This window comes from Cicer arietinum, chromosome 3 (assembly GCF_000331145.2).
Source record: "Cicer arietinum cultivar CDC Frontier isolate Library 1 chromosome 3, Cicar.CDCFrontier_v2.0, whole genome shotgun sequence".
Lineage (NCBI taxonomy): Eukaryota > Viridiplantae > Streptophyta > Magnoliopsida > Fabales > Fabaceae > Cicer > Cicer arietinum.
Window position 1 is genome coordinate 46,507,485 of NC_021162.2, and position 13,232 is coordinate 46,520,716.

General features: G+C 32.6%; 2 protein-coding genes across 2 annotated transcripts; both read right to left on the reverse strand.

Moving 5' to 3' along the window:
• Positions 1–1,713: 1,713 nt before the first annotated feature.
• On the reverse strand, positions 1,714–2,256 carry LOC140919783 (zinc finger BED domain-containing protein RICESLEEPER 2-like). Its single transcript, XM_073366422.1, has one exon. The coding sequence runs from the start codon at positions 2,254–2,256 to the stop codon at positions 1,714–1,716; it is 543 nt and encodes a 180-aa protein (XP_073222523.1).
• Positions 2,257–2,261: 5 nt separating this feature from the next.
• On the reverse strand, positions 2,262–3,356 carry LOC105852877 (zinc finger BED domain-containing protein RICESLEEPER 2-like). Its single transcript, XM_012719664.1, has 2 exons — positions 2,507–3,356; positions 2,262–2,413 (listed from the first exon to the last, which is right to left on the reverse strand). The coding sequence occupies exons 1-2, from the start codon at positions 3,354–3,356 to the stop codon at positions 2,262–2,264; spliced, it is 1,002 nt and encodes a 333-aa protein (XP_012575118.1).
• Between the last annotated feature and the right edge of the window lie 9,876 nt (positions 3,357–13,232).

The window sequence follows — 13,232 nt, forward strand, 5'->3', positions numbered from 1 at the left end:
AATACACCAAGAAATTCTAAAACAAAATAAAAACTATAATTATCAAACACATTTGTGAATTATGTCTATAATGAAAGGTATATTAAGAAACAACACATTTATAATTTATTTCTTCCTAATACGTTAAAATTTATTTGACCTGAAAGTTGCATGGTCTATGTGTGATTCACCCTTAAGTCTCCTTTTTTTTATCATGCGACTTCTATACGAATTCTCTAACAAATTGCAAACCACAAATACAACTTACACAATAACGCAATCAAAATGCACCAACAAAGTAAAAAATAAAATAAAAATCTAATGGAAGAAAAAAAAATACAAGGAGCAACAAGGATACAAGCAAGACAAAGATTGAAAATATGAAACATCTAAAATACCTTATGAATTTGAAAATACATCAACTCTTGGATTAGATGTTCTAAATGCTGAAGTTTCTTGTGATGGTTTAGGCTACCAACACAAAAATCATTACTAGTAAAAAGAAGTTAATTGAATAACAAATAAAGAAATACATAGTACACTTAAATAAAAAATCATGTCCACAAAGCAGTTAAACTTTGAGATGATTTCTTATGAGAAATGGACGAGAGAAAACAAAATCAAAGACATGCTCAATTCAAACAAAATAAAATAAACAAGATGTAGCAAAATAAAATAAATACCACTGAATCAAAATATTGAATCAAACTCGGAGTCAACAGAGCAACTAATAACTGGCTGAGAAGACCCTTCGGCACTGGAGTCTAGGGATTGGCAAAATTCAGTTATGCTTGAAAATCGAACCGAACTAGTTTTCAGTTCAGAAAAAATTGAACTGAACCGGTTTATAGTTTGTAAAACCGAACTGATTCTATAAACCAGTGAACCGGTTTAATACTTCAAACCGAATTGAACCGGTTTAATACTCCAAACCAAACTGAACTGGTTTAATACTCCAAACCAAACTGGTTTAATACTCCAAACCAAACTGAACCAGTTTTAACTTATTTTTACTTGTACCAAACCAAACTGAACCGATTTTAACTTATTTTTACTTGTACCAAACCGAACTGCTTTTGTATAAAATTGAACCGCGCTATTTAATTCATATAGACTTTTTTTCCTATTTAATTCATTGACTAGCCGTTTGGCAGCATGTGGAGCAATGTTGATCAATCAGAATTCACATGATGCCTTTCCAGATACATATTAAGCCTTGCATTGGCACAACAATATTGATCAATCATAATTAATCAGAAACAGAATCAGATACATATTAAGCCTTTCCAGAAGATAAAATTAGAATTAATGAGAAACATAAACAATAATGTCTAATTAGGGTAATGTTGATCAATCAGTCTTAGCACATCACCAAACCTTAATAGGCTAATGAATTTTCTAAAAATATCTGCCTAGCACACATGTAACTAAAAGATGAACAGAAACAAATTCCTTAATATTCTAAAAGTATGATCCCTAAACTCAAATAATCTATTTACTTCAACAATTTTACTTCAAATGCAATGACGCTAAACAAAATAGAAACAAATATCTTTAATCATCAAGACTAATGACACTAGCAGATGTTGTTGCGTAGAGCGTTGGAGAAATGATCTCAGCAAAAAAGAGTATTTCGTTATGTTTCAAAAAATTTAAAATATAATACAAAGTTTGTAGAACTAAAAATATTGTAACATACCTTTCTCAAAGGTTTCAAGTTCTTCAAGGTCCTCATCAAATAGATTTGAGAAAGGAGATCATTTTCAGCCAATCTTGAGTGCAAACAAGCACTTCCACTGTCGTAGGTGCAAGATTACTACGATGAGGATCCAACACCTCACGAGCAACACTTGAAAGGATGGGGAATCTAGTTGAGTTGACTTTTCGCCAATTCAGAATGTCAAACTCGACAAAATAAGGTTCACACTCTTCAACAAGGTATTTATCAAGCCCAGACTTAGGATTAATTCTTTGCCCAATTGATTTTTTGTAGAAGCCCATACCATGTATATCATTATCATCTTCCTCTGGTTGTGATTCTCCTATACTTTGAGAACCTTCCTCCCTACCTTCATATTCTCGATAAATTGATTTCAAGGAAGATGACAATTTCATCTTCAATGTATCACCATCTACATCAAAAAAATAATCAAGAAAGTAGTATACATATCCAAATTTGCAAGTTGAGTCCAATACAACAACAATGAGTAACAACACGTTTATTCCATCAACGTTGCCCCAATACTTGTCATATTTACTCTTCATACTAATCCCCATCGACTTTATGCTTGCATCATTGTGCTCACGCATAGTAGCATATAGAAAATCTTCAAAAAGGGAAGCACCATATTAGCAAAGTCCCAATCCTTGGATAGAGGTACTCCATGGCCTTTATCCTTAGATAGTTCTTTGACATACTTAGCATCGACAATTTCTAACAAATCAAATGCTTTTTTATACTTCACAGTCGTTACTAACATCAAGTATGTAGAATTTCATCTAGTTTCCACATCTAGACATATGAGACCTTTATAAAAAAAATTCTCTCTTTCAACGCATCCCTTAAACCTTGCCAATCTTGAAGGAGACAATCTCACATACTTGACTGCTTTCCGGATTCTTGTGATAGAAATGTCCTCATCTTTTAAACCTTCCTTTACAATCAAACTCAAGATATGTGCACAACACCACATATGGATAGATTCTCCGTTCAAGAGCAAACAGTTCCTTGCATTCATCCACTTCTTCATAAATTTAATTTCGACGTCATTAGACGATGCATTTTCAATTGTTATGCTAAAGACACGATTCAACTCCCAAGCATTTAAACATGTCTCGACTTCCTTAGCCATGAACTCTTCTGTATGGCTTGTGATTTTACAAAAATTCAAGATTCTCTTATGCAAATTCCATTTTTTATCAATGAAATGTGCAGTTAGATTCATGTAGCTTAGATTTTGGATAGAAGTCCATGTGTCTGTCGTAAGACAAACCCTCCCACGATGTTTTGAGATTAAAATTTTAAGGCTTTCTCTCTCCGCATGAAAAAGTGAACAAATAGCACGCCTTAATGTACAGCGGGGTGGAATATCAAACTGTGGTTGTAAGACATTCACAAAGTTTCGAAAAAACACATTCTCCACAAATTGAAAAGGAAGCTCTGCTCCCACAAACATCTTCACAAGTTCCAATTGACATGCCTCTTGGTCAAACGTTGAATGAGGTGAAGAGACAACACCTAATTCATCCCTTTGTGTTTTTTGCCTTTTGAGTTCTTGATTATCAGGATGCTCCTTACATCTTTTCAGATGCATAGTCATAGCACTTGTCTCGTCCTTGAATTCAATCAAGTTTCCACAATAATGACATTTGGCCATTTGACCTGAATTAGGCACTTCAGTAAAGTGATTTCATGCTTGTGATCGATTTTTATGCTTAGATGGTGGAAGACGATCTGATATAGCTTCACTATAAGAGGCAACCGAAGTGAAAGCAATATGTTCTTCATTCTCCATTGATGGAGAGTCCACGTAATCACCTATTGACGACATTTGTTTAAATAAATATGATTAGAAAGTCTACTTTTAATCATTTATTGAAACAAAAACAATAACATAAAATAAACTAAACTAAACTAAGCAACTTTCATCAACAAAATGTGAACCAAATTAAAACCAGCATAATAATGAGTATATATCTATTTCTATTCTAATGTTCAGCACACCGCTATCCAAACATAAACATATTTTTATATTAGAATATGTTTTCATATTTTTAGGAAGACCCTATAGTCTATAGTATGACTCTGCAATGTACAATCTAGATTGTCTTAAGTCAAATCTCAATTTAGACTGCCTTGAATATTGATGTTCCAAAACTTCCAAAGAGGTTATTCATCAGATTGTTTACCTCTTGTACTTACAGTAGCACCCTACAATAACTGCTTAAAACGACACCTCATTTAAGAAAGCCAAAACACAGCATGCATGTACCACACACTATAAAGCACTGACATGAACATCAGACACAATACTAACACAAATATGTTGACATTGATAATAATTTGAAAAAATGAATAAATTGAATGTAATCACATGTATCGGTGTCCGACACCAACACATGTCAGACACTAGACACGCATTCAATCAGAAGTGTCGGTGCTGCAAAGACCACACATGCTTTTGCTCTCATTTAGAAAAGCAGAAATGTAGCGTCAATTTAATAAGTATAGATCTATTTCAATAAGGTGAAGAAAAAAAACTGAAATATAACAACAGCCACTTAATGCACAGCTAAAAGACACAGCTCTAGAAGTGATGAACTTCTAACACACTTATGAATTGATAAATAAAATTTAGCCAGACCTATGACTCATTTGTATGCAAAAGTTGAAATACATAAATCTATAATTTGAAACACCAATTTAGACAACCAAACACCAATTAAGCCTTTATTTCATAATATATAAACTTACTACTATATTTCAAATCAGAAATCCATACATATAAGAACAACAAGGTCACTACATAACGTACTATGTGCAATAGCTTATTCAAAATTGAGTCAATCTCACAGGCATAAAAATAATAGCATTCGACACAATAAATACATAAGTGGTGTCTCAGAAACAATTTGTGGTAGCAAAAAAAAGATTATGAATCAGTCAATTGTGAACATCATAGTTAATAAATTTCAAATAAAATTAAAGGTCTAGCAAAAATACTTGTTAAAGAAACAAAATTTAAAAAGGAAAATACTGTGAATCACGGGAGTTAATGCATTATTAATTTCAAAAGCTGCACTTTCCATTATAAACCTTCAACTTTTTATTCCTTAATCAGTGTCCTTTAGACATTAGTTAGCATTTGGCTTATTGCAATATAGGTACAGGACACAAAATTAAAGCGCAAAAATTTGAATATTTGTTACTCGATAAAAAATGAGAACAAACGAGCAGGATAGCATCTAGCAAACCTCTGGGTTTACTACCAAAATTGCTATTGTTATGTGTGCCAATGGCCAACCACACAAACATGAAACACACCCTTGCATATCAGCTTATACTCTTTCTAATTATGCATAAAAAAGACACCCTTGAAGTTCTAATGTTTGAAGACCAGCAAGACTTTATGCATACAAAAAAGCTCATAGAGTATTGTTTCATCATAAACTATGAAGAACTCTTCAAAACATAGTATTGGTGCACCACATGCTAGTATATTTAATTGCATAACCACAAGAAACAACCAATTCATTGCACAATTCAAGCTTTATAAAACAATTTACTAGATTTATAATTTTTATATATATCAAATACCCCAATTCATGCTTTATAATTTGTTGTTATAACAGTAGCTTTATAAATTATAATAGTAGCTTTATAATTCATAATTTTACCAGATTTATAATTTTTATATATATCAAATACCCCAATTCAAGGGAGGAAATAGCTTTAGATTTATTAAGTACCTATCAGTTACAGTCACACTTTCCACATAGTGTTATCATACTCATCACTTCAACTAACAACTTTATTTCCTGCTACATTATAACAATAGCTTTAATACTAATATAATATCAAAGTTTGTTAATTAGATTATTCACTTAGACACAAATTCTTCTCCATTCAGTGTAATATCAATCGTGTGCCTAACTTGTTTTTCACCATAGCAGAACAAAACCAATGCTATTGATTACACAAATGCAGATAAAAAAAATCAACAAACATGAATACAAATACAGATAAAAAACTCAGCACACATGAATACAAAGTTTAAGTAATTATCAATTTATAACTTTAAAAATACAGAGATTAACAAAATCCAAATTACACAAAACTTAAAAAAAAAATACAGCAAAACAATCAAAAGTAGAGTACTAATCATGGTAGAAATAAAATGCATGAGAAAAGCATGAACTCGGCTCAAAAGGTTATCAAACAAGCAAAATAATGAAGATGAACCAAAATGGTGAAACAGCGAAAGCGGAGGTGGATGAATACATGCGAGAAAACGATGGAAGACAGATGGTGACAAAGGGCGTAGACTCACAAAGAGAGAAGACGGAGGGCGATGAATTGTTGCGCGAAGAGAGAAGACGGAGGGCGATGAACTGTTGCATGAAGAGAGAAGAGATGATTCTGATTCAGAATTTGCAGCGGCGGCGGCCATAAGCATCATTTCAATTTTAGGGTTCTGATTTTGATTTTAGGGTTCTGAGATTTTGAGATTTTGGTAGAATTAAAATTTAAAACTAAAAGGTTCCAGTGCACCTATGTTTTCTAAAGTCAGTTCAGTTAAAAAAACTGATTTTAAAATCAAGTTTGGTTTTTAATTTTTTTGAACTAGTTTAGTTTTAAAATGGTTTGGTTCGGTTCAGTTTTTGGTTTTTTTGTCCACCCCTACTGGAATCTTTTCAAAAGATAGACGATTTTGCGAGTGGCAGGGAGACAAAAAAGGGGGCTCCTTAGTTGGAGCATCAACTAATTCGATCCATTACGGGTGGTGGCTATGATTTTCTGTTTCACCGAAGCAAAGCGTGAAATGGTGGTGGAATTTGTGAGGGAAGCGAGAAACAGTGATGAAATGAAGCCATTGGAAACAATGATGAAACGAATAAGCAATTTGAAACGGTGATGAAACGAAGAAGCGATTGCAAACAATGATGAAAAAGGATTTTCTTGGTTGACAGATTAGAGATTCCATGATATGTGGTGGGCTGAGAAAAGAACAAATAGTTTGTTTCTTGAAGAAAAGTGAGAGGTAAACTTGCTTCTTCGGGAGGGAATTTTATTTTAGTGAAAAAATAAAGAGGGAACTCGTTTTTCGAAGAAAAAAATGAGGTAAGTGAATAAACGTGGCATAATAAAAGTAGGCATGACAAGTTTTGTGACCCAATTTTAATAAATAAATAAAAAGGTAACATAGATAATAGAGACCGATTTTTCAATCTCTAAATATCATATGTGACCAATTTAGTGACTCAAAAATGGTTCTCTAATTTAGTCTATAAAGTGACCGAAATAATTTAGTCTCCAAATCGGTCACTAAAGACGAAATTTGTAGTAGTGTATCTTTTCTCCCATCTTGTTACATATCATATCTTTTTCTTCATCATGCACAATTTGACCAAACAACACTTGATAACGTTTTAGCAAGTGTACTGAATCGTTGCAAGTAATAATAAAATACCGAGTGTCGAACTCAAGGATTGCGTTTTACTATCAAATTGTGTTTAATTACTAAAATTGAACAAAAAGTTTTCGAATCGATTGAAATAATATTTGAAATTAACAACATTAATAAAATTGATCCTTTATAATAAGAAAAATGTCAGGGATAAGTCTCACTTCGAATTCAACATTAGTATCTAGTTTGATTCTAGTTACTGAATTCCTATATTGAATTATTATTCTTGTCATAATGTCTTAGTGATAGAACTTTTAATTCCAAAGTAACTCATAATTCCTTAGTTGATTTAAGATTAGAATTAAGTCTTACCGTACAAGAATTCTCTTGTTAAACTATTGCCTTTGCAACTAATTTAATTGGTTTCATGACCTACATCTATCCCTAGACTACAAATTCAGGAATTTCTCATCTCAAGCATTCGTAAAGTCCACTTCTATTTCAAAATATGAATCATAGAACATTTTAATATTGATCAAGCAATAAAAAGTATTAAGCACAGAGATGAGAACAATAATTCTATAAACTCATTCATATAACTAGAAATCAAATCAGAAAAACAAGGGTTTCATCTTGTTACACTCATCCCTAACAAATAGGGTTTAGTTACTCATGACAGAGATACAAAAGAAAGATATTAGAGAAGAATTACAAGAAAGATTCATGAATGATTTCTTGATAAAACTGCTCCAATGGTATTAGCAACAACCGTCTTTGAGTTTCTTTGTTAGGGCACAAATCTCCCAACTTTCCAATAGTAAAAAAGATTCCTAGAAAGGGAGGAAAAAAATGCATTTTTATACATTTAGCCGCGTGGCACGCGCCCCAGGCGCAAGTGGACAGAGTCAGGATGGCCAAAATGCGCTCCAGGCGCAGGTTTTTGCGCTTCAGGCACACATCATATGCTTTCTGACTTATATTGTATTTTTCTCCTCTTTCGATCTGAATTTGGTTCCGGTGTCTTCATGAAAACTGCAGATATGGATCTTAGCTTTCATTTTAACTTGATTTGACTCCAATTGAACATGTACAACTCCAAATATGGCTGAAATACGCCACATACAGCATGTTGATTTCTCAGCAAAATTCAGCACTATACTAAAACAAAGAAACAACGCAAAACTACGAAAAATCTCTACTTAATCAAGGAAATAAGAACATAAACATTTCATTAAATCAAGAACTAAAATCAACAAAATATATAAAATAACTCTTTAAATTGAATAATGATTAAAGATAAATAAGACTAAAAACAATAAAAAATATATATATAATGAAGAGTCGTCAACACTTCAGCCATGTCCATATTGACCATTGCCTCAGATGCTTGCTCTTGGAAAGAAGATTTTCATTTGCAAAAAGGAGATGTGAGAGTTGAGGTGCTCGCATTGAAATTTGTATACCATATAGTGAACTATTAAAAACCGACTTATGTAGAAGACCATATAAGACATCGGCACAAATTATGAAAAGGTAAGGTGAGAGGGGGTCACCTTGTCTGAGTCCCCTTTTAGGAGTAAAGGTTTTGCTTGGTTGGCCATTGATAAGGAGTTGGTAAGAGACTGTTGGGACACATCCCATAATGAGATTGACCAACGCATGTGTGAAACCCATATATAGAAGTTTTACTTTGACAAATAACCACTCGATCTTGTCATAAGCCTTTGACATATCAGGTTTGAGTGCCATCACTCCCTCCCTTTTTTTTTCCTTTCTTTTATTTCTTTATCCAGTGAAAGCACTCCACGACAATGAAGGCATTGCTAGTAATAATCCTACCTTTACAAAGTCGGATTGTTCCCCATTAATGATCTCTGGTATTAATGAGCCTACCCTTAATGACTAGTTTCAGCATGACATTGCATAAGCTAATCGGCTTATAGTCCTTTGGTGTAGTGGGATTCTTCACCTTTGGAATGAGGGCAATGTATGTTTTGTTAATGTCTTTCGGGGATCTGTTGTTATTTGGAATGTCCAGAGTTAAGGACACATCGTCTTTTTCAATTATGTGTCAAAACTTTTGGAAAAAGGCTGTCGATAACCCGTCGAGCCCAAGGGCTTTGATTGGATGCATTTGTTGAATGACCTTTATAACCTCTTCTCTTGTGAAATTTCTTTAACACCATTCTTTATGATCCTTTTTCAATTTTCATTTGGCTACTACGTTAACTTCCTCCACATTCACTAGATCAGAGGATAAAAAGTACTTAATGTTGTATACATATTGCAATCAAAATTGCTTATGTAAGGTGGTGGATTAGATGTCTTTGTTGACCTTCTAGGACCACAATTTCTGAGGGTTGAGGCAAAAGGAGAAATGTTGTATGAACATGTGTTGGGACTTGTGCGGGTGAGCTGACTTCAGGAGGTGCATGAGCTTGTGCTAAATCTAGCTCAAGGGAGCTGATTGGACTAGGCTCATGGTCAAAGTCTGATGATCCATTATTGTCTGCTTGGGCATCATGGCTGATAACATGGATTGGGACTTGATTATTCTTCTCATTAGAACAGTCAGTCTCAACACACTCCCAATGAACATTAGAAGATTGATCAGAATCAACTTTATAAGAGAATATCAACTCCTCAAAAGTGGCAGTTCTTGAGAGATACGTTTCCTTGTTACCCAAGTTATATAACCCAATACCTTTTGTTCCTAGTTGAAACCCATAAAAAAGGATTTTATAACTCTATGATCAAATATCAAACGATGAGAAACAAGAGTTAAACCATAGCAAAGGAATCCAAAAAATCTAAGTTTACTCGGATCAGGTAAATATCCATGTAAAACCTCAAAAGGATACTTGTTAGACAAAATAGGAGTAGAAATTATATTATAATATAAAAAACATGAGCTATAGCATAATACCAAAAACTTTTAGGGAGATTAGATTGAAAAATGTGAGCCCGAGCCACCTCAAGTATGTGTTGATGTTTTTTTTCAACCCTTCCACTTTGTTGGGGCCTCCGCGCAACTTGTTTTATGGATAATACCTTTAGAGGAGTAAAAATCAAGCTAAATAAACTCAGATCCATTATCATTTTGCAACACCATTAACTTAGCATTAAATTGAGTGGACATCATGTTAACAACGTTGCTAAGGTGATGTATGGTTTCATATTTATGCTTCATAAAAACAACCCATAGATATCTAGTGCAATCGTAAAAAATAACTATGTTTATGATGAGATTGAATGTTAAATGGACCTCATATATCAACATGGATAAAATTAAAAGCAGAACTAGCATTACTTTTACTAACATGGTGAGGTAATTTCCTTTGTTTAACAAAATGACAAATGTCACAAACATGCTTAGCATAATTAGTAAAAGGAATACATGTACTCATAGTACGAATAGATTTTTTGATGTATGTCCTAATCAAAAATACCAAAGAGCTAATATAGAAATGTTATGTATAATATTTTCATTGTTTTCAAATACCTATCTTCTAGCTTAGACTCTTGGAGATAGTATACTCCATTTTGCAACTTAGTTGAACCAATCATCCTTAAAGTCTTGTTGTCTAGTATAATACAAGCATTAGTATAGAAAATAATTGAACATTAGAATGATTTACATGACTTAGCAATAGAAATTAAATTAAAAGAAAATTGTAGCAAATATAGGCACATCGTGTAATCTTAAATAGTCAGTAAATATGGTTGACCTTGCATAATGTGCAATAGTTGAATTTCCATCTGGTAAATTAAAATTAATAAGATTGATTTTGAAAATTTTGGAATATGAATTCAAATTAAAACAAATATGAGATGTGGTATCATAACTCAATATCCTGGATTCATTTTTCATATCAAAATTAGAATAATGGTTTGTTATTTTACCTGCTGACTCATTTGTTGGTGTCAGTCCAACTTGTGATGAAGACAACAAATTGTATGCATAATGCTTTGATTCAAGGGTAGCTTTTTGAATCAAGGCCATGATATTTTTTAATTGATCTTGAGAGAAATGAGTTTGATCCTTGCTTTCGTCATTTTTTCTAAATCTTGATCATCATTTGACTTTCCATCATTTTGTTCCCCATAAGAATGATTTGAATAGCTACTATTCTTTGGTTTTGGTGGAAAACCATGTTTTTTGTAACATACTTCAACAATATGTCCCAATTTTCCACAATAAGTGCAGGATTTACCTCCATTTTTTCCTTTTCCATAGTATATTTTTTCATCAAAAGCATTAGCAAACATATAGGAATATGAATTTTCATTGGTATTACCATGTTGTCTTTCTTATTGCAACATTAAAGAAAGAACTTTATTCATATTTGATAAAGGTTCCACTAAAAGAACTTGAGATATTACAACTTCAAATTGTTCATTTAGGCCAATAAAAAAGGTTATGACTCTATCTTCTTTTGTATATTTTGCAAGATCACAGGTATATTGAGGAATAAGTCTTAAAAGTGTCAAATTCCTCCCAAAGTACAGTAAGGGTAGTAAAATAAATAGTTAATTCACCTTGTTTCAAAGAATGCATTTCATTTTGTAGTTATGAAATTCTAATTAAGTCACTTTGTGAGAATATGTCTTTAAGTTCATTTCATATCGTGTGAGCATTGTCCTTGAAGGCTAGACTTTGAGCAATGGAGGGAGATACTGAATTGATGATCCAAGAAAACACCAAGTTGTTGCATCTAAGCCAGAACTTGTTTGCAGGGTCGAAGATGACAGGTAGAGGGATGCTTTCATCAAGAAATTCTAGTTTATGATTTCCAAGAAGGGCTCATGTTATGCATTTTTCCCAAGTATGATAGTTGTTGCCATTGACAAAAGGTGTGATTGTGACGGATGAAGGTCCTTCACTTGGATGAATGTAATAAGGGTTGTGATTGTTTTGTGCAGGGTCAACGTTCCCTTGGTTCAAATTGTTATTGTTGTTCTTGTTATGTCTAACCATTGTTGAAATAATAAAGAAAAACAATCAAGAAGATGATCAAGACTCCTAAACTGAAGCTCTGTTACCATAATAGAGGGTATAACAAAGATTGAATTTTGACTTAATTGCAGTTTTGGTCCCCCTATTTTAGCTGAATCGCAAAAGTAGTCCCCCATTTTATTTCTCCCCAGTTTTAGTCCCCCAAATCATAATTTTGGTCCAAAACGTGATGAAATTTTATTTTTTTCCATTTATTTAAGTCACATCATGCCTCAAGATCTCATTGTGCAACAATTGTACCTGAAATCTATGATAATAAATGGTGTGGTGTGACTTTAAAAAATGTCACTTCATTAAGTTTTGAACCAAAATTCTATTTGAGGGACCAAAATTGGGGAGAAATAAAATAGAAGGACTACTTTCGTGATTCAGCTAAAATAAGAGACCAAAATTCCAATTAACCCTTGAATTTTACTAAATAAACCTTGTATTAATTGAATGAAAAATGATGAAAGATTACATTCTTATGTTCATGAATCCACTGCTATAAATAAGGAACTATGAGTTGACCATTTGAGTTAGTTAAGTTGTAACTAAAAAGCTAACAACTTATAGCTGAACAAAATTAACTAACATAATTCTAACTGAACCTCTCAAAATACATAGTGGTGATTTAACCAATAATCCAAATTAAATCAAATATAAAATTGTTGTTTGTTGGTCAAGTAATTTTTGATGAGCTAAGATTGATATTTGGACCTAATAAACATAAAGGTGTGAACATTTTCTTCTACGATGTGGGTCACTTTTAATTTTCTGATTTCTTATTTATTTTTCAACTCTTTCACTCTTTAAATTTTGAAATATGTTTGGTGTGTGCATCATATGGGTATATATACTTTGAGATAATTGAGATAAAAAGTAATAAAGAAAGTAATGTGATATATGTTGATGTGATAGAAAAATATAGATATAGGTAAAATGAAGTGTTGAATGGGCATAAGAAATAAATGGTGTCCATGTATCATAGTTGCTAAATTTTTCCTTCAATCTCCCACTCTGTTTTATTGCTTCCTTTTATTTTTCAGTTCTTTCTTCTTGTTCTGCACAATTATTATTGGATGAGATTATTGTAAGTTTAAGTTTTCAAATAAAGGGTCACATTCAAG